This window comes from Semicossyphus pulcher, unplaced genomic scaffold (genome assembly GCF_022749685.1).
Source record: "Semicossyphus pulcher isolate SPU_LCO1_2020_fin unplaced genomic scaffold, fSemPul1.0.p SCAF_4, whole genome shotgun sequence".
NCBI classification, from domain to species: Eukaryota; Metazoa; Chordata; class Actinopteri; order Labriformes; family Labridae; genus Semicossyphus; species Semicossyphus pulcher.
This window is the reverse complement of record NW_027211715.1, coordinates 18,272,187-18,290,897: the sequence shown is the minus strand read 5'-3', so window position 1 is coordinate 18,290,897 and position 18,711 is coordinate 18,272,187. Positions and strand designations below refer to the sequence as shown.

The 18,711-nt window shown below is 41.5% G+C and overlaps 1 protein-coding gene across 1 annotated transcript in view; it reads left to right on the top strand.

The window, feature by feature from the left end:
• Positions 1 to 18,711, top strand: part of LOC138607405 (voltage-dependent R-type calcium channel subunit alpha-1E) — an 88,079-nt gene that overhangs the window by 38,140 nt on the left and 31,228 nt on the right. Inside the window, exons 5-7 of the mRNA XM_069679996.1 lie at positions 15,114 to 15,217; positions 16,319 to 16,477; positions 17,113 to 17,303. Of these exons, the coding sequence (XP_069536097.1) occupies positions 15,114 to 15,217; positions 16,319 to 16,477; positions 17,113 to 17,303 (454 nt within the window). The remainder of the gene's footprint in view (positions 1 to 15,113; positions 15,218 to 16,318; positions 16,478 to 17,112; positions 17,304 to 18,711) is intronic.

Here is an 18,711-nt window from a genome sequence, read left to right as displayed (position 1 = left end):
CTGCCTGAGTGAGGACAGGAAGAGAGACCAAGGCGAGGCTGACGGAGGATGTAATCTGACTTTACCTCTCTGTGAGCTCTGTGTACACAACAGGAAGTACATTTTAAATGCCTATAATAATGCATCGAAACATTAGTGCACATTTTACACTTTAGATTGTAAGCAGTCGTGTCTCTCTATTTGATTAACCATCATTTTGCAGTAAACATACATCCAAAAAACACGAACCAACAGAGGCATTCCTTCTTTCTTTGCTGTAGGTCGAATTTGAGTTCCTGGTTGTGATTAAGGGAGCAGACGTGCTCGATCTGGATGAAATAGCCTTCCAGGGTCTCATTTTATTAATATTCAGCATGATGAAGTGAGCTGCAGATAGATTTCTCGCTAAATTATCATTCTGGCCACAGCAAAGATAAATTAATGAAAATGTTCTCGCTCTGTCTCCCTCCCTCTCTCTCGCTCTCTTTGTCTGAAACACACACACACACACACACACTATCCAGCACGCGCACACACTCACTCACAAGGACTCATTCACTCACCTACAGGCCGTCACACGAGGTTGGGAACCTTATTAGAGAGTGAATGAAGATTATGAGAACCGCTGATAATATTAGATGAGTCATCGGTGCTGTCTATCAGTTAGTTATTAGGAGGTCTTTGCAGACTGGAGGGGTCACAGACAGTGTTATAAACACTCAACAGACCCCTCAACCTTCCGCTCGCACACAGTGTGCATGCAAAGTTAACAACAAGTTACAGTTTAACCATTATAATCTTTAAGAATCTTTATACATTTTCCATCCATTTAACTACAATGAAACATTATGGTTGCATATAAAACTACAAAGGGATGTAAGATTGAGTGGAAGAAGACTAAATCAGCTGCAAGAGGATGGAAAAAATCGTTGAGTGAATTTTATAAAGAAAATCATCCTTACAAGGTGTCCTCCTTCAATAAGATATGAAAAGCTCCCCCCTTCATAATATTTTATTGTAAAAACAAAAAAGGCAAGCTCTAAAAACCTTGAGAATCAAAACAGAGAAGGGCCCTCTCAGGAATTCAGTAGCTGCTGCATATGACCAGTAGACAGAAGCAGCAATTGTACAATTACAATGCAGAACACAGCAAAACTATCCATGCATCCTTTATCTATACCGCTTATCCTGTTCAGGGTCGCGGGGTGGAGCCTATCCCAGCTGTCATTAGGCGAGAGGCGGGGTACACCCTGACACGTCCTGACACACAGAGAGAGGCAACCTTTCACGCTCACATTCACACCTACGAGCAATTTTAGTGTCACCAATGAACCTAACGAGCATGTCTTTGGACTGTGGGAGGAAGCCGGAGTACCCATAGGGAACCCACGCATGCACAGGGAGAACATGCAAACTCCACACAGAAAGGCCCCCTACTTCCAAACCGAGATTCGAACTAGGAACCTTCTAGCGACAGGCGACAGCGCTGACCACTGCAACACTGTGCAGCTAACCACAACTACGTAATGCAAATTAAATGCAAGCCCTTGTGAAAAATGTTGATCAGAGAAGACAGCAAGCGGATTCCGATGCTGGCAGGTTTTTTAGCAGAGACTCAAACCAATATCTTTTTTTTTTTTATCATTTGAAATAATTAAAGAAAATGCCCTAAAGACTTTAAAGAGAAAAAGTTTGCAAAGACAAAAGAAACTTTAAAATAATATAAAAATAAAGGTGGGTATCTTTTAAAAAATGGTCTTGTGCTTCGGTGACTGTTGTTTATTTACCCTGTGGGGTCCCAAGCAGTTTTGGTTTCATACTCAAACGGATCTTCAATCAGTCAGTCAATCAATTATTTATGTAGCGCCAAATCACACATAAATAACTTATATTTAGAGATTATTTTTTGGCCTTTTATGCCTTTATTGACAAAGAGGGAGAGATGGACAGAGACAGACAGACAGGTAGACACAAAACAACAAAACCCGCCCTGCAGTAAACCCAATCATCTGTGAAGCTTTTAATGTCCAGTTTTGTTGAAATCGTATCCAAGAGGTGTTGCTTTAACGACTGCACTGAGCTGACTGATGGAATTTCTACATCTCAGTTTGAGTCACACAGGCAGCCGCCCTAATTGACCCGTATTGTAGAGGAAGTTGCCTCAGACTACAGAGCATGTGGACCTTTCCGCAGTGGATACCCCTGACTCACTCTACATTACGTGTGGACATGTGTAATCATGGAGCCAATTGCTCACCGTGTCGACGCTGGAGGCCATGATTACCTCAGCAAGATGCCTCGGTGTTTCAAGATGGCCTGTATTCAAAGAGAGATTGAGTGGGAGGGAGGAATGAAAAACCAGATGGTGCTCGCTGTTTCTTTTAAAGCTGCTATTGTAGATAAGGAAATGTTGTGACTGCAATTCAAATGGAGGGACTTGGTTTTTTCTGAGGCCAGCCTGTTACTCCTGCTCGAACTGCAAGATGTGACAGGAAAACAGAGAATGTAGGCAAAAACAAGAAGAACATCAGAGGAGAGAAACTAAGTAAAGAATAGAGAGGAGAGGAAATGAGAAGGATGCCTCCGTGCGTAATCGTACGTACTAATTGGCACCATGGCTGCCTCACTCGTTGGCAAACCCTCCATTAGACTGGCAACAGTTGGCAGAGGGCGACGCCCACCAAGAGACTGTGTCACCACTGTGTGCCAGACACTTAGAGGGGGGGATGGGAGAGAGCAAGGAGGAGATGGACCGGGCTCAGAGGGCGTTCTTGTTCTGCATTTCTGATTTTCTGCAGGATTAGGAGCACAGACATTTCTGCTAAATCGTTTGTGAAGATGGTTCTGCCTTTAATGTGGAAACTGAAGCTTATTCTTCTGTTCAGTGTGAAGCTAAAAAGGGAATAAGAAGCTGCATTGATCAGGCAAGGTGGTAAGGACAGAGGAAAGGAGATGAGTAAGAGGGTTTTTAAGGTCTCCTTCAGAAAAGCTTGTGAAAGGAAATGGCGAGGAAACCAGAGAGGAGGTTTTAATCTTTCAGATGAATTTTACGGTATCTCAAGGACTCTGAGCAATTTGAGAGATTTGTTTGTCATAATGTCGGATATTAAAGTTGGGGACAGTTTTTATCATTTTGTGTTTAATGGAAATCCAAAATGGAAATGTAACCGGAGACAGAGATGAGAGCCCCAGCTGCACTCAAACCGACGGGAGACATTGTGATTACATGGTCAGCATCTTTAACCACTTGGACCATGACGAGTAAATCAGATAAACCACTCAATGACAAAGAATAAAAATCTTTTGCTTTTATTCCTGCTTTTCAGAAAAGCAGTATGTCCTCCTTTGATATTTTAGAAACAATTAAGAACGGCTGCTTCCTTCTCTAAAGTTGTGTAATTTTGATGCATGCTTTATTAGTGGCTACGATAAGATGTGAGAAGTTGTCTCTGACCTTTTTGACCTCTAGTATTAATATACAGAGAGAGAGAGGGGCTTTGTGAACGACGATATGCAGCTGCTTGTTTCCACACCAGGTGCTATGCACACTTCTTACTGGGGTAGATCACCATGGTAACTTATGCTGAACGCCTAACCTGTTCTGGAGCAGGTTATGTTCGAGATAAGAGATCAACCTGAACTAAACACCACCTACTGACCAATCAGGTCTCTTGATTCAGGAGCTCTGTGAGCAGATCGTGAGAGGGAGGAGGGGAAGAGAGCGGTAAACACCTCTGATACATCTTCAAGAGTCTGATAAAACAATGAAGTGTTGTACTTGTTGTAGCTGAGTGGATTTTAGTCTGGATTAGATGTAACTTATAAATATACAGGATATAACTTACATATCTTTCTAATATCATAGTTTGCTCTGTGTTTGTAAAATATGCCGATCAGCTGACAGCAGACTTGCCTCTATGTGTGATTGTGGTTGCCCCTTTCACGTGAACGCGCTCATAGAAAGCCTGGGTTGACTTATCGAGTTAATAACCAGCGTCAGGTAACCCCTTAAAGTAATCACCTTTGTCAGGTTAAGTGAAGCCAGATCAGGAAAATATACCCTTGGTATGTTGAACTCCCTTCGTAGCCCCTGGTCTTGCCGGTTTTTCTACTCTAGAGACAGACAGGGTCGCTTCTTATACCAATCTGACCAACCTTCATAAGTGCCAGCAAGAGTTATTCCTTCCCTTTTTCCTTTTGTCTTCCTTTATTTTTCCTTAAAGGTATAATAAGTAGGATTTTTCCTTGCAACACATTCAAACTGGGCCCCTCTTCCTTGGCTCTTCGTCACCAGAAGCTCACTCTCACTCTCTCGTGCGAGAACACACCCACCCCGCCGAGCTAACACCGACAGCGTCACGGTTAGCTTTGCGCTAGCATGCTAAACGCCGGTTAGCTTTGCGTCACTGTTGGAGAATTTGAGAAAGTTATTGGCGTGTGAACAAACTGTGTCACTGTAACAGACTCACTGAAAGCAGAAATTGTAATCGGTCTAGTGTGTGTGTGTGTGTGTGTGTGTGTGTGTGTGCGTTCATGTGCAAGAACCAAACGTGCCACTACTGCACGCCTTTTAGCCAACAACGCCGTCTGTCTGTTTGGCAGTCTTACACCTGTTAGAGCTGTGTATTCAAACTGTCACACACACACACACGCACACACACAGACCCATCCTCTCCACTCTTTTCCATCTGTTGTCTGATCGATTGATGAGTTCCGACACAGCAGGGGCAGATCTGTCCCCCCGAGCTGTTACTGTGGTGACTCAGGACCCCGCCCCAGGTCAGGCTGTCACTGGCTCCAGTCCTGCTGCTTCTCTTGTCAGTACCTTTACACTGAGACGAGACAAAGACAGACTTTTCTTTTCTGATTGGGAATTTACTTATAGTGACAGTAAAAAAAGGAACAGACGGAGAGCCGGTAACACTTCACTTTCACTTCCTCTCAACAAGCTTTTGTACGAGAATCAAACCAAATGAAAAATGAATACGGACGAGAACGAGACCATTGTGTAGCGAGTGACATCCTGGGAGTGCAAGTGGTGTTTTAACTGTGAACCTGAATTAAGTGAGTGAATAATGACGATGGTGTCGAGGAAATTGACAGTCTAACAAGTTCTCTGTCCCTGCATGCCCTCCCTCTCCACCCCTCTCTCTCTCTCGCTCTCTACCTATCTCTCTCTCTTTATCTCTCTATCATAAAGAGGCTGAGTGGGCCGTGAAACAAAGACGATGCAGAAGGCCTTTATGCAGTCTAGTCTGATCAGAGAAGATGAGGTGCTTCACTGAAATGAAAGTGGCCCTGATGTGAGGTGAACTCATTCTCACTTTAGGTTCTAGTGAAAGCTAAAATGCAGTTTCTCTTTGCAAACTGGAATTGGAGCAGACAATCCTTCTGTGAGAGTTTGATGTATGCTGGCTTTACTATAATTCATTTTTTAGCCTTACACTAGATTAACAAAAAGCAGAGAGAGAAGTTAAATCACAGTTGAATCTTGTCAAACGGCTCAGAGTAAAATACCATGTTTCAGAGACAGACAGAGATGGAGGCGCAGCAGGTGTCAGCACAAGGCAGGATGAGATCACTCAGAGATCTTGTCCCCTTCACAAAGAGACAGGCTGACATCCACACCCTGCAGAGGATGAATCCCAACTTACACTACTTATTGTATTTTTTGAGATGTAATAGAAAAGTGTGAAGTGCAAAGTCTGGCTGCTCAACAAAAAAAGAAAAATGTCCCCTGACAAAAGTAAATATCACCCAAGGTAAACCTCAAAAGCAGGAGTGTGGCATTCTGAAGAAAAGAAAGAAATAGCAAGTTGTCTTTTTACACTATAACATTTTCATTATTGAACATTAGCTGTGCAGATTTTGTTGCCTTTTGACAGAGCCAGGCTGGTTGTTTTTTCCTCCTGAAAAGTGGCACAAGGTTGAAGCTATTTGCTGATCTTTGCTGAAAAGGGTAGACCAAAAAGCATGGTACTGTATATGAGTTAAAGCTTGCAGAGAATGCTACAAACACAGCCAACACATTAAAGTTGGGGCCACATGGGCCTTATCTCAGTTGGATGGTCCTTACCTAGGCGTGGGCTCAAAGTGCCTGGGCAGTGAAGTGGTTGGTTTTGTGGCCAACAGGCCAAAGAATACACATGGGCAAAAAAATGGGCGTATCATATAGACAGCGAACATGCATACAGTATTGGGCCCAATGACTGTATATAAAGATGCACGACGCATCTCCATCTCCTCTCATTGTACGAATTTAAGCCAAAATACTCCTCTGATAGGCGCTGCCATCTTGTGATGGTGACGTAATTTGGAGCCAGAGCTGCGCGGTATAGATCGGAAGGTGGAGCCGCCGTAGCCACTTCCGCTAACCAAAACACACACTTAACTTACCGGAAAAAGATCCCGCACGTTGTCGTGTTTAACAGCAAAACAGCTTCTTTGTGTTGGTCTGAAGCAGACGGTCACAGGTATGGAAATTTCAGTGACTGTAGTGATTCTTTTAGTAACGTGTCCTCTCGCTCCCCCTCTACTCTGCTGACCCGGAACAGATCGGCTGCAGGAGCCGTATTTGTCAACAGAGCTGTCAATCATCATTTTGACAGCATCAAATAACTAATTAAAACTAAACTTGTCAGAAAAATGAACACTTGGACGTAAATCAGCATGATAAGAACTAACTATAATGACAGAAACCATGTTTGAGAAAATATTTATTTGGCGTGTGTTTTGATTTTATAGTTTGACTCATGTCCCGCCTGTTAACATGGAGGAGGCGCGCTTTATGACCTATACTGCAGCCAGTCAGCAGGGGGCGCTCCAAATGTTTTGGCTTCACTTTTAGGGAGCTGTCATGTCGTCCATCTTTTTATACAGTTAATGATTGGGACAAAGTGTGCTCATTCATACAAGTGACCAATGTTGACCACGGACCAATAGAAACTGAGGTCTAAACTGGCTTGGCCCCAGTTTAGAACCACTGCCCAGTCCAGGTGCAAGCCATTTGTCACACATTGGTCTGCTGGCTTGGGAGAAAAAAATCTGATTCTAAAATACCTTACACAGCCACAAACATTTTTTAACCTTGTTACTGGTGCTGAATTAAAAACCCTGTGAGATCCAGTGTTTTTATGAATCAAACCAGCAGCAGATGTCTTCTTAGAAGCGTCAAATCAGTTACGTTGGCAAAAGAAAAGTGTCTGCAGCACAGTTATCCTGCAAAGCTGACTTCTTTTCTAATACAGCCATTTGAGCCTGAAGCAGAGCTAATTTAGAGAAATTGTTTTTGTCTCCTCTCCTTACCTGGTTACAAGCCAAGGATGTTCAGATTATCATAGCGAGGCCTTCTGACAAGCAGCGAGATTAAATGGATGAGTGTCCAGAGGGGAGGATTTGAAGTGTAACAAAGAAAGAAAATCAAGAGACTGCAGGTAGTCTCAGGTAGTGTTCTTTATAGTGCGGTTAAGTGTGGTCAATCATCAGTAGCAGGAAATTAATCACAAAAAATCAATACAGAATGTAGTGAAAGAAATGAATGAATGCCGGAATGCAGAAACAATGAACAGTGACTTACAGTACATAGATAGAGTATGTGTCCCTATGGAGAGCCTGACCTATAGAAAATCCCCTTTGAGCTCGGCAGGAGAGCAGCTGGGGAGGAAATGACATCACCAAAGGATCTTCCCATCAATCATAATTGGATTAGCATTAGCAAAATGACATGATCAGTGAACAGTCTGATTTTTAAAGGGATATAAGTGCATCCTTTATTTTCACCAGGACCTGATACACTTTTTAAAAAGTTGTATAATAATATAGAATAAAGATAATAATCAGGTAAATGACAGAGGGTTTTCTGAGAACATCTCCTGAGAACAGAGTCAGCACTGAGCAGCGCTTCCCCTCAGAGTTGCCAACAAGCCGTGTGTTGCATTTGGCTGTCATTGTCCGCAAGAGACAAAACATTGCCCCGAGCCAAAAGGAGCTCCAATATATAACTTTATATTTAAAGAGAACACTGTGGTAAATGTGATATTAATCTGTGTTTTCTTTGGAGGTTTTCCAGACTAGTATCTGAAAAAGAAAACCTGAGAAGTGGCTGAAAGTCTCTCATATTTCAGAGAGAAACACTGCATCCATCTAACAGCTACTGTTCCTAGAGGACATTTATATGGACTACTCTACCCAACAGTATAATAAAGATTATAAAAGGGCTTCCTGCGTGACATTTATCATTACCAATAAAAAACGATTTTAATAAACAATAATTTTATACTGAAGGCAATTCTACAGTAGAATGACAACTTTACCTATCTGATAAAGGATTAATCAACCTTAATAAGGCACCATGCTTTCCTTTTATCTTGCAAAAGTCAACCCGACATTAACTGTCAGTCACTACGTCGACTGCTAAAAAAACATTATATGTATAAATCTGAATAAAACAACAAAAATAATCACTACATTTCTTTTCAATGCTATTAATTATAGTTAAAAGATTCTTAGGCAGTCTTTGAAGTGTCAAGGAGTAAAAATCTAACAATATATATGTGGCTATGACTTGCATAATCTTAATATAAAAAATAGGCATCTTAAAATTAAGCAATATCAACAAGAGTGATGTTGTTGCTGTGATGATGTTATCTACGACAGTGCTGATATTCAGTACAACATCATGACCTCGAGCAAAAAGAAATGAAAGTAACAAACTTTTGTTGCCGAGCAACCCAAACGTTCTCCCGAACTCTGTGTCTACAGGTCACCGCAGATTTATTTTGTTTTATTTCATCATCAACCAGTGAAATAAGAGTCTCCTGTGTGATTCAGAGGTACCAGCTTGATCAGTGTAGACGAACACGATCTGCTGTAATGTTCATTAACAGTATTCAGAACAGCTGGCTGAGGCGGAGTGATACACAGAGTGAAAAGTGCCAGTGATGTTGTACTCTATATCAGCACTCATGGAATGCCTCTTGTCCAGTCAAATTACTTGGTCAGAACCAACTGTTGTATAAGGATTTATAATAATCGTATTACCTATTAAAAGTCTATAACAAGGACCTTACTGTAACGGCTATACTTATTATTATTTTTATATTGTGATATTGCTACTCTTAAGTTGTTGTTTTTTAATATATATATTTGCATACTTTCTCCTACACTGCCTCTCCTCTCAGACCCCCATGTGAATCATATTTTCTAAGTAGAACTTCTCCAGGCCTTTTTATTCCTATTGATTTTCTCCGTCTTCATTTTGTTCTAAACCTTTGACTTTGTAAATCAGCAGTGTTCTCGCTCTGCCTGTGATCAGGTTTAGTAACATAAACAAACAGTATGGAGGCTGTTTGGTTATAAGATTACGCAACATTGTGATTTTCAGTTTGACATTGGTTTACATCGTGTATGTGAACTTTTGTTGGTGTGCAAACAACTCATCTCCTCACTGTAGTAAATGAACATTTCCCTCTCTCTCTCTCCTCTAACAGATGGCTAATAAATCATATACCCAAATCAATTATTCAGCCTGGCCAAAGAGCAAACATTTAGCGAACTGACACATAAACCAACATGCACGCTGATATTCAACTGATTCAGGCCAGTGTCTCAGGCTGTTGATTAAAGGAGCAGTAACACTTGATCTTGTGTAACAACTTGAGCATCTTGTGTGTATGTTTGGGGGTTCACTGAGTGTGTTCCAGAAAAAGAGAGAGTAGAAGGGATGAGGGGGGAGTTAAAAATGAGAGAGCACACTGTGGGAGGCAGAGAGGCTTATATTAACTAAACCAACCAGAGCAGTGCTGTAGGAGTTGCTCCACACAATCTCTTATTCTGTCAAGACAATCCGTTGTACGCTCACCACCCACTGCACTGTGGGCCACCACAGCAGTTATATGAATTCATCATCCTGCAGGTCTACATAAAGTATGGTTCAAGAAAAAAAGTCCAGATATGTGAATAGTCTGTTCCACTTTCCTTCTGCAGATACACAGAGGTCAGATTGCAGTGTGGAGTAGAGTAGGTGCAAAAGTACGGTGCTTTTTCTGCTTGTGCAAACTTAATCAATATTTAAACATTAAACTTTCCTCTTTAATCAACTCAGAATATATTATTTTCGGGAAAACAACTCCAAATGTACAGTCACAGTATTTATAGTTAACTTTAGCAGTTCTGTCAACAACCTGTTTTATTGAGGGACAGAGCGGCCAAGTCATCTCCCCTCTGCTGATATTATCAACACAGATGATTGTGGCCCTGAGGCTAAGGGTTTTTAAAATGTTCTTTAACACAGCTTGTGACTTGCAGAATCTCCATCCAATTATGAATTAACTAAGTAGAGCCAAAAGCATTGGATGATATCAGCAGCAGAACCAACAGTCGAGGAATCTACTAGAACACAAGATGTAAATAGACAACAATTTGATTAATCCCTGAACAAGGAGGAAAGTGGGCGACTGGGGAAAGAGAGGAGCTGCATTGCCACACATGTCACAAATCTGTGCCAAAAATGTCCTCAAGACATGAAAATGTCCCCTGCATCAAAGTACTTTTAAATGTGGTTAGAATTTAGCGAGCAGGGTTGCCTGGCGGACGTGCATGGTGTTATACTGTAGCATATAATATCCGTGCTCAACAAATCATGATTTTTCTCAGTCTTTATCCAGTTCAGCTAAACCCTCTCATGATGTGTGTTCATCCAAACTGCTTAGTGCTGCTGGATTCTTTCCTCCTGATGCAATATAGTGCAAGTAATGCTGCTGGATTATCCTCAGTGAAAGTTTAATGACTGTATGCTGTAGGTATGTTGCTTTATGTGGGTGGAAAACCCCGCAGAAGGCAACTGTTTAAGTTTAATGTCTTCATCACCACGATTTGGTATCTCTTCACACAACAGAAATCTTCCAAAAATAACATTTTTCACTGCAGATATTTTGACTTGTAATAGATAATTTTGTGTTTCATGGAGATTAAACAGTTATTAGGCACTAAAATTGTACATGCTGGCAAACTGGGACACCTTAAGCACTGTCACACCCACATAGCTGTTTCCTGTGCTCTATATACCTCCTATGCTTGTCATATATATATATATGTATATATATATATATATATATATGGTTTTTGGCTTGCAAACACTTACGAAGCAGCTCTGTCATCCCACCACAAACTGCATTTTCACAGTGTTAATCTATTAAGAGCTCATTTCTCATTCTCAACCTCATTTTAAGGTTGTTTGATCCATTTGATTAAAATTTGTGTTGATTCACAAGGCTCAAAGTAAAGATCAGAGCATAATTTTAAAGAAACATGCTGTCTTTTACATAACATCTACACCAAAACTAAGCTGCGACTCCTGATCTGAGAAGCACAACAAGGTGTGAGTAACACACTCTCTGTTATTAATATCATTACAATGTTCAGGTGAGCTCACATCATATTATTTAGCAGCTTGACAGTGACATGGAGCATAAGTCACATGGAGCACGCGATCAGTATCGCGGCGTGACGGGTGTCACGACAGATTTGTCACGCAGCAGAGAGCTGTCACTTCTGCAGGGTGTGTCATTGTTACTCGCTTATCATGGCTGACAGATCTGACCAGGGCGTCAGCTCGCTTCACTACAGTGTGTATCACACATCACACCTCACATACACACAGAGGGGACAACAGTGTTTTTATGTGTGACAGCTCCCGGGGACTTAACATGGCTTTATTAACTTGTTGATACACCAGGAACCTGTCAGATGTGTGTTACTCCTGGGATCAGTTAACAGAGTGACCACCAGGGTTCAGCCCACACAAACCCAAGACCCTCTCTTTATATGACCACAAGAACCGTAACACAACACATTTGTTGACTATCAGGTTTAGTTGGTAGGGAGAGAGATGTGGGAATAGTAGAGAGTAATAAAATCCATTTTGAAAATCCGAGTTGCCAAAAAACCCCAACACACGCACCCCGTGTTCATTCATGATTCAGCTTTTCGCCTCAGCACCAACTTGATCCCTTAAGTTTCCTGTGAATAAAACTGTGTTCAATACCAAATGAGTCATTCCATTCAAATGATAAAATATGCCTAACCTAATAAAAAACACATAAATAGTCCCACATCAGGGAGAAGGGAAACTACAGGGAGGAAATAAACTTGCCAATTCTTTTATTTGTGCCAAATCAGCCATGTGTTGTGCTTCCCTCGCCTGACTTCTATTTGCCAGTTTCTGTGGCCAACCTTCACCTTCCTCGTCTCTGTCGTTCAGAGGGAGCCAGTGTCCAGACGGCTGTGGCGTGCAAAGCACCGTGATGGAGAAATGTGGAGGTTATTTGATTCTTTGGAAATAACTTCTTATGAATTCATTAAATATTTATCATTTATGCCTGCACTGTGTGTGGTACCTAGTATCTTCTTTCTCTTCTTTGATTGAGAGTGCACAGTACCTAGAAGAGGATAGAGGTCAATGAAAATCAGTCTTGAAACAGGAAGTAAAGATTGTTTAATTTTTGTTTGTAAGAGAGTACAAACTGAAGTACTGACTACAAGAGGAGAGGGGAAGAGAGCAGAGAGGGGGGCCTCTCATATTGCTGGTTGGCATTCACACCATACCAGGTACACCTGAGGAGAAGGGACACAAAATTCAGTAAGTCCGGTGTAAATTGGGTTAAAGTTTCATAATGTTATATTACATTGTACCAGGTCGATATAGCTTCAAATCATGTTTCCCTTATATATTTCATGCTATTCTTAAAAAATATAAAGTATAAGGTGACTTACAAAACAGTGTAACTTGAAGTCAGGGCTGCGTGGTGGTGCAGTGGTTAGCGAAGGTTCCCGGTTAGAATCCGGGTTCGGATGAAGGGTGAAGTTTCTCCCCGTGCACGCGTGGGTTCCTTCCAGGTACCTCGGTTTCCTCCCACAGTCCACAGACATGCTTGTTAGGTTAATTAGTGACTCTTAAATTGCGCCTAGTCCTGGGTGTACCCTGTCTCTTGGGACAGGCTCCAGCCCCCCTACGACCCTGAACAGACAATGGATGGCTGAATGGATGGATGTAACTTGAAGTCCTTATCCTCTTCAGCACCATGGACAGCACCACAGCTTTTCATGTATACTTGTGCTTTACCGCACACTCATAAGTGTCTCCTTTAAAGCACAAATATCAGTACGTAAACAGACATGTCTTTACATTTAGTTAGTTCTTTTTTTCATGAAGGCGCCCCCTGTATTCACCTAACCATCTAAACAAGGCTGTAGCAGTAGCTGCCATGATGCTGATGATACCGTAAGATTTACCTCTCGACCAGACAGCAGACACAAAAAAGCCACAGTTTGGGAAGGAAACGTCTTTCAAACTGAAATGTGTCTTTTTCTTATCTGCAGACATGAATACATAAAATTTCTTGTTAAACAAAACAAGCAGAACTCTAAATTCCCTGTGAGATCATTTATGTTTGCAAAAAGGAATGAATTTCGTAACTTCGTCCCGACTTTGACAGCCTCTGTGTCCTTTGTGCAAACAGTCGTTGGAAAAAATAGATCCCAGGACATCCACAGAATAACAGTGGAGTAAATGAGGAAGCCATTTTTAGACCCTCTGTCCTCTAGTCTCCATAACAACTAAAGAGCAGCCAGGACTGACTAATGGTCTGGAGAAAGATTGAGAGATGGAGGAAGTGGGGGATGAGATGACAGAGGTGTCGAGAGGCAGAGGAGGGAGTGATGGAGGGAAGGGGAAAAGACAAAAAGTATTAAAAAAAACTGTGTATCTGTAAAGGACAGAAATCCAGCGGGGGATAGCAAGAGGTGTGAAACTCATGAGGATAATTCTATTTCTATATTTGTGTGGATGATGACGAGCTATTTTAATCCGTCTCTTTCTTCTCTCCCCTCAGTGTCTCTCTCTTTCTTTCTTCTGTTAATTAAATGACACTCTGTGGCTCCTAACGCTGTAGATGGGACTTATTCTCACCACAGTATCACAGGAATGTAATTGGGTCTTTGTTGCTGGGTGATGATCAAGTATGCGGTTGTATTGAGCGAATTACTGCACATAAAGAACAATCTTTACCATTGTTATACATAGAAACCATCTTATTTGCAGTGCTGCAATCCCTCACCTTTAAAATCCTTCTTCCTAATATGTTGTTGAGTTTGGCTTTTCTTCTTGATCAAAGTGAATTAAAAGAGTTTTAACTTTAATATGTTGAAATTAAAAGGAACTCCATCCTCTCCTTGAAAAAGTTTCTTTAACTCCCCTTCTGCTAGTTTTCTTTCATTTTCATTGCTCCTCCATCCCTCTTTCATTCTCACAGTGGGCATCCAGGGGAAAAGGGGAATGAATGTGTGTCAAGGTCAGTGGATAACGCAAAAAACTGAGAAGGAGTCAGAGGTGCAAGTGTAATTGGGAGGGAGGTTGAATAACATGCGGAGAAAGAGGCAGATAAGAGCAGGGAGGTTTATGGATGAAGAGAAAGATATGAGGATGTAGAGAGGAGAGAGCAAAGAGAAGCAGGAGGGCAGACTAATGAGGAAGCAGGGGGGAGAGATCAACACACAATGCTTCTATTTTTCTCTTCAGTCTGAGGGCTGAAGGCCACAGAGGTGTATTTACCGGAAGAATAGAGGAGACAAACCCAGACAAAGTAAAAAAGGAACTTTTGAAGGACTCTGTGCGGCAGATAAGAGGTCGATATGTTTGTGTTGTGTGTGTCCAAGCATGTGTTTGTCCGTGAGCTTTGTGTCCCTCAGCCTGAGGGTGTCCTGCCGTTCCCTGATGGAGCTGCTCTTTTTGTTCTCCTCCTAAATAGCAGTTGTCACAGCCGTCCTCCCACACACAGAGAAACAGCCAAAAGCCCCTAAAACATCCCTGTTGTTTTCTCTGTTTTCTCCGAGACCCTCATGTTCTCTCACTCCATATCTAAGCACTGCAGCCGTCCTCACCCACTGTGTGCGATGACTGTAGTGTGCATATGTGTGTGTGTGAGTTTGTAAAGCGTAAAATTTCAGCATTCATGTGCATCTGCGAGACAGTGATGATTCTGCTGTGTCTTCTGTGTGTGGGTTTGTGTGTGTTAACCTCTGTGTGTGTGTCTGTGTGTGTTAACCTCTGTGTGTGTGTGTTTGTGTCACCTCTGTAGGATCCTGGCAGCAGCAGGCGCACACATGAACATCTCAGTGGACCTAAGGACCCTGAGGGCAGTGAGAGTACTCCGACCCCTCAAACTGGTCTCAGGCATCCCAAGTGAGTACCGCACATGATAACATTCATATCTTTTTATTGCAATAGGGACTTGCTGCAAAAAACGTAATAATGGCATCTGGCAGTGAAGGGTGTGTTGGTGGTATTTGACCATCTTTTGGGAAATGGCTTCTTAGACTTCAGTGTCCCCTCTTATGATTATCTGTGGTGGTTTGTGGGACTACTTTTTCAGTTGAATGTTCTAAACACATAAACTGTCTGCATAGCTAGATACGTATGAGAGTGAAAACATGCTGTCATTAGAAAATCCTGTACACTGTAATTAAATGTTGAATAATGTAATTATATTTTTTCCTATGTTAAATTCAGGCCATAAGATTATTCTGTACAGATCCATCTGCTGATTATCTTTTACAATCAATAAATTAACTCTCTGGTTTGTAAAATGCTGTTTATATAATAAAAACTTTTTTTGTGTAGCACCTTTTAAAACACACAGTTAAGCGCTTCACTTACAGGAAAGAGTCAAATCCCAAAGAGGAAGACAGGCATACATAGATATATACATAAAACGCACATACCAGCTTACATTCATACATGAACATGGCCAGGAGGCAGGGACAGACGGACAGAATTTATGAAAACTCTGACCTAAAGAAAAGAGTTTAAAACAGACCACAGACTTTGCAGACCTAATGTTCTTGGGTAGATCAGATGATCGGAGAGGACGGCCACTAGCATAAGGACTCAGTAGTTCTGTGATGTAGGCCATGCAGGGCCTTGTATGTAATTAATACAATTTTCAAATGGATTCTGTTCTTTACTGGAAGCCAATGAAGGGAGGCAAGAATTGGAGTGAAACGGGACTGACGAGCAGTGTTTGTTAACAACCTAGCTGCTGCACCAATTGTTGACGTGCTATTGAGGACTGAGTTATAATTTGTCATTATCTTCAGATTGCTTTTTTTGAAACAGGAGTCGAAAAAGTTTTTCAATTTACAATCATAAAAGTCAAAGATAACAACAAAATATCCAAGTTTGAGAAGCTGGAACCAGATAAACCTTTATATTTTTTCAGAAACCTGTACTGTATAAAGTGTGTTTTCTATTTAACTCTCCTGGTCCTATGTGCTCTGCTTCCAGGTCTGCAGATAGTCCTGAAGTCCATCATGAAGGCCATGGTTCCTCTGCTGCAGATCGGCCTGCTGCTCTTTTTTGCAATCCTCATGTTCGCCATCATCGGTCTGGAGTTTTACAGCGGCAAACTGCACCAAACCTGTGAACCACAGCCAGGCATACTGGGTACACACACACACACACACACACACACACACATTGCATACCTCTCTAAAGCACATAGGTACACGCTGCATATGAAGTGAAGCATATGTAGACCTGTACAGTATGTGTCAAATATGTATGATAATATGTTTGAATTGCACTTAAAAACAGGGAATTGTGTCAACACCTGTCACACGCTGATGGCATGGAGGGGAAAAGAAGAGTCAGGACTGAGCTTATCTGTCTCTGATTTGATTGTGTGTACAGCTAATGTGTGTGTTTGGCTGTGTGTCTTTAAGTAATAGCTCTGTTGTCATAATCACAAATGCATACACACATACACACAATGCTTTGCCAGGCTGCACCTGGAGACTTGATCAAACCACACAGGCAATGTTGTCCCGTATAATTAAAATCAACAATGTGGTGGTGCGCTACAATACCTCATTGTACATTCAGAGCTGTCATTAACCTCCCGGCTCGTCCTGTCACTCTGAAGCTGAATGGGCCGATAGATAACAGACACACTGAAGTGAGTTTTTCTGTCACTGAAAGGTCATGTTACTGTTCAGAGAGGCACTGCTTTTATAGTGATGGTTTTATATCCTCTTTGACTCTAATTCATTCAGAACCTTGGTTCTATTTCCCCTCTTCAGAGAATGAGACAGTGGATTCCTCTGAGTTGGAGTTCCCGTGCGGCGTGCGGCAGTGTCCGCCCAAATACACCTGCATCGATACTTGGATCGGCCCGAACGACGGCATCACCCAGTTTGACAACATCCTGTTTGCTGTTCTCACTGTCTTCCAGTGCATCACCATGGAGGGATGGACCACTGTACTCTACAATGTGAGCCACCTCACACACACATACTCCCTCACATGTGCCACCCAGAATATTCGCCTTGATTGCTGCAAATTATTGAAGTGTACAAGTGTTTTGCCACAATTTAGCCTCCATTAAGCCTAATGAACAGAAGAGGCTTTGGTTCCAGCTCACTAGAGGTTGCTGGGTGGAGGCCTGCAACCCCTGCAGCCTCATCTGTCAATTTGCCTGTGGTTTGAGAACATTAGGAGGGGGGTTATTGTGTAGTTATTTTAGCGTTAACACTGCAAAATGCTATGTTGATTCCTGCTCTGCTCTCTGCTTGGCATTTTTAATATAAACTGTAGCTATAGCTTGCTGCATCTTGCTGCAAAACCTAAATAAAGATTATAACCACAAAGTATTGGTTATGAAATTTGGCACTCTCCAGAATCTGTTGCAAATGAAAAATTACTGATTGTGTAAAACTTTTGCTTTATGATTATAAACATCAGGAGAAGCTACTTTGCTGTCTACAATCTATTCCTCTAGATAAATTGCATCATTGACCAACGATGTGTAATTTTATCATCGTGCTTGACTGACATCATAAAATCCTCTGTGTCCACATCACAGAGCAGTAATTATATTGTATTTATGCAATACTTTAAGGGTAAAGGATTTTAAATACATTAAGTAACACAAAAGAAAACAGGAGACCACTGTTAGTGTCATGTTGCATTTCACAGAGGTGTGTGCCCAAATAATGAGTGTTGAAACCAGACATAATGCTGCAGCGTGCCTTATAAGTGTCTTTGTCAGAGTGTAAGAGGCCAGCTCACACAGACAGTGTGCAGACAGAGAGGCAAGCAGTGGCAGCCAGTTGCACCATTTGCTGATTATATAAATCTGTTGCCTTCATGACCATCCAACAAATCATGTTCACACTTTGGTTGCAGTTGAATTACAAGATCCTGTTAGGATACAAACACAGTGCAGACACATCAGCATTCTGCTCATGTAGGCTGCGTGGACACTTGCCTTAGATGTGAAGGATGAGTTTCTAAAAGCTTTTGGAGCAATTATTCAGTGTTTCAGGGTCAATACATTGATCCATTTTCAAACACACTACTCCAGGTTCAAGGTACTCCTCAGAAGCTGTGCAAAATTTGATTAAGGAAAGATTTAATAGGATTGAAAAAAACACCGTCGCAACTCTCCCTGAAGGACAAACACAGAATTTATCATAAACTTCTAAGCAACATTTTTGGTCTCGTAAGTCTTTAGAGTACTTTAAAATGTCCTGTTGGAGTCAATGATTAGATTTTTGTGCTCAGGGGTCAAAGGTCAAGGTCACTGTAATATTTAAAAAGCATTTTTGGCAATAACAATAATAATTCTTACACTTATTATGACACAATTTTACAAACATATTTAATGAAATAAAATGAGT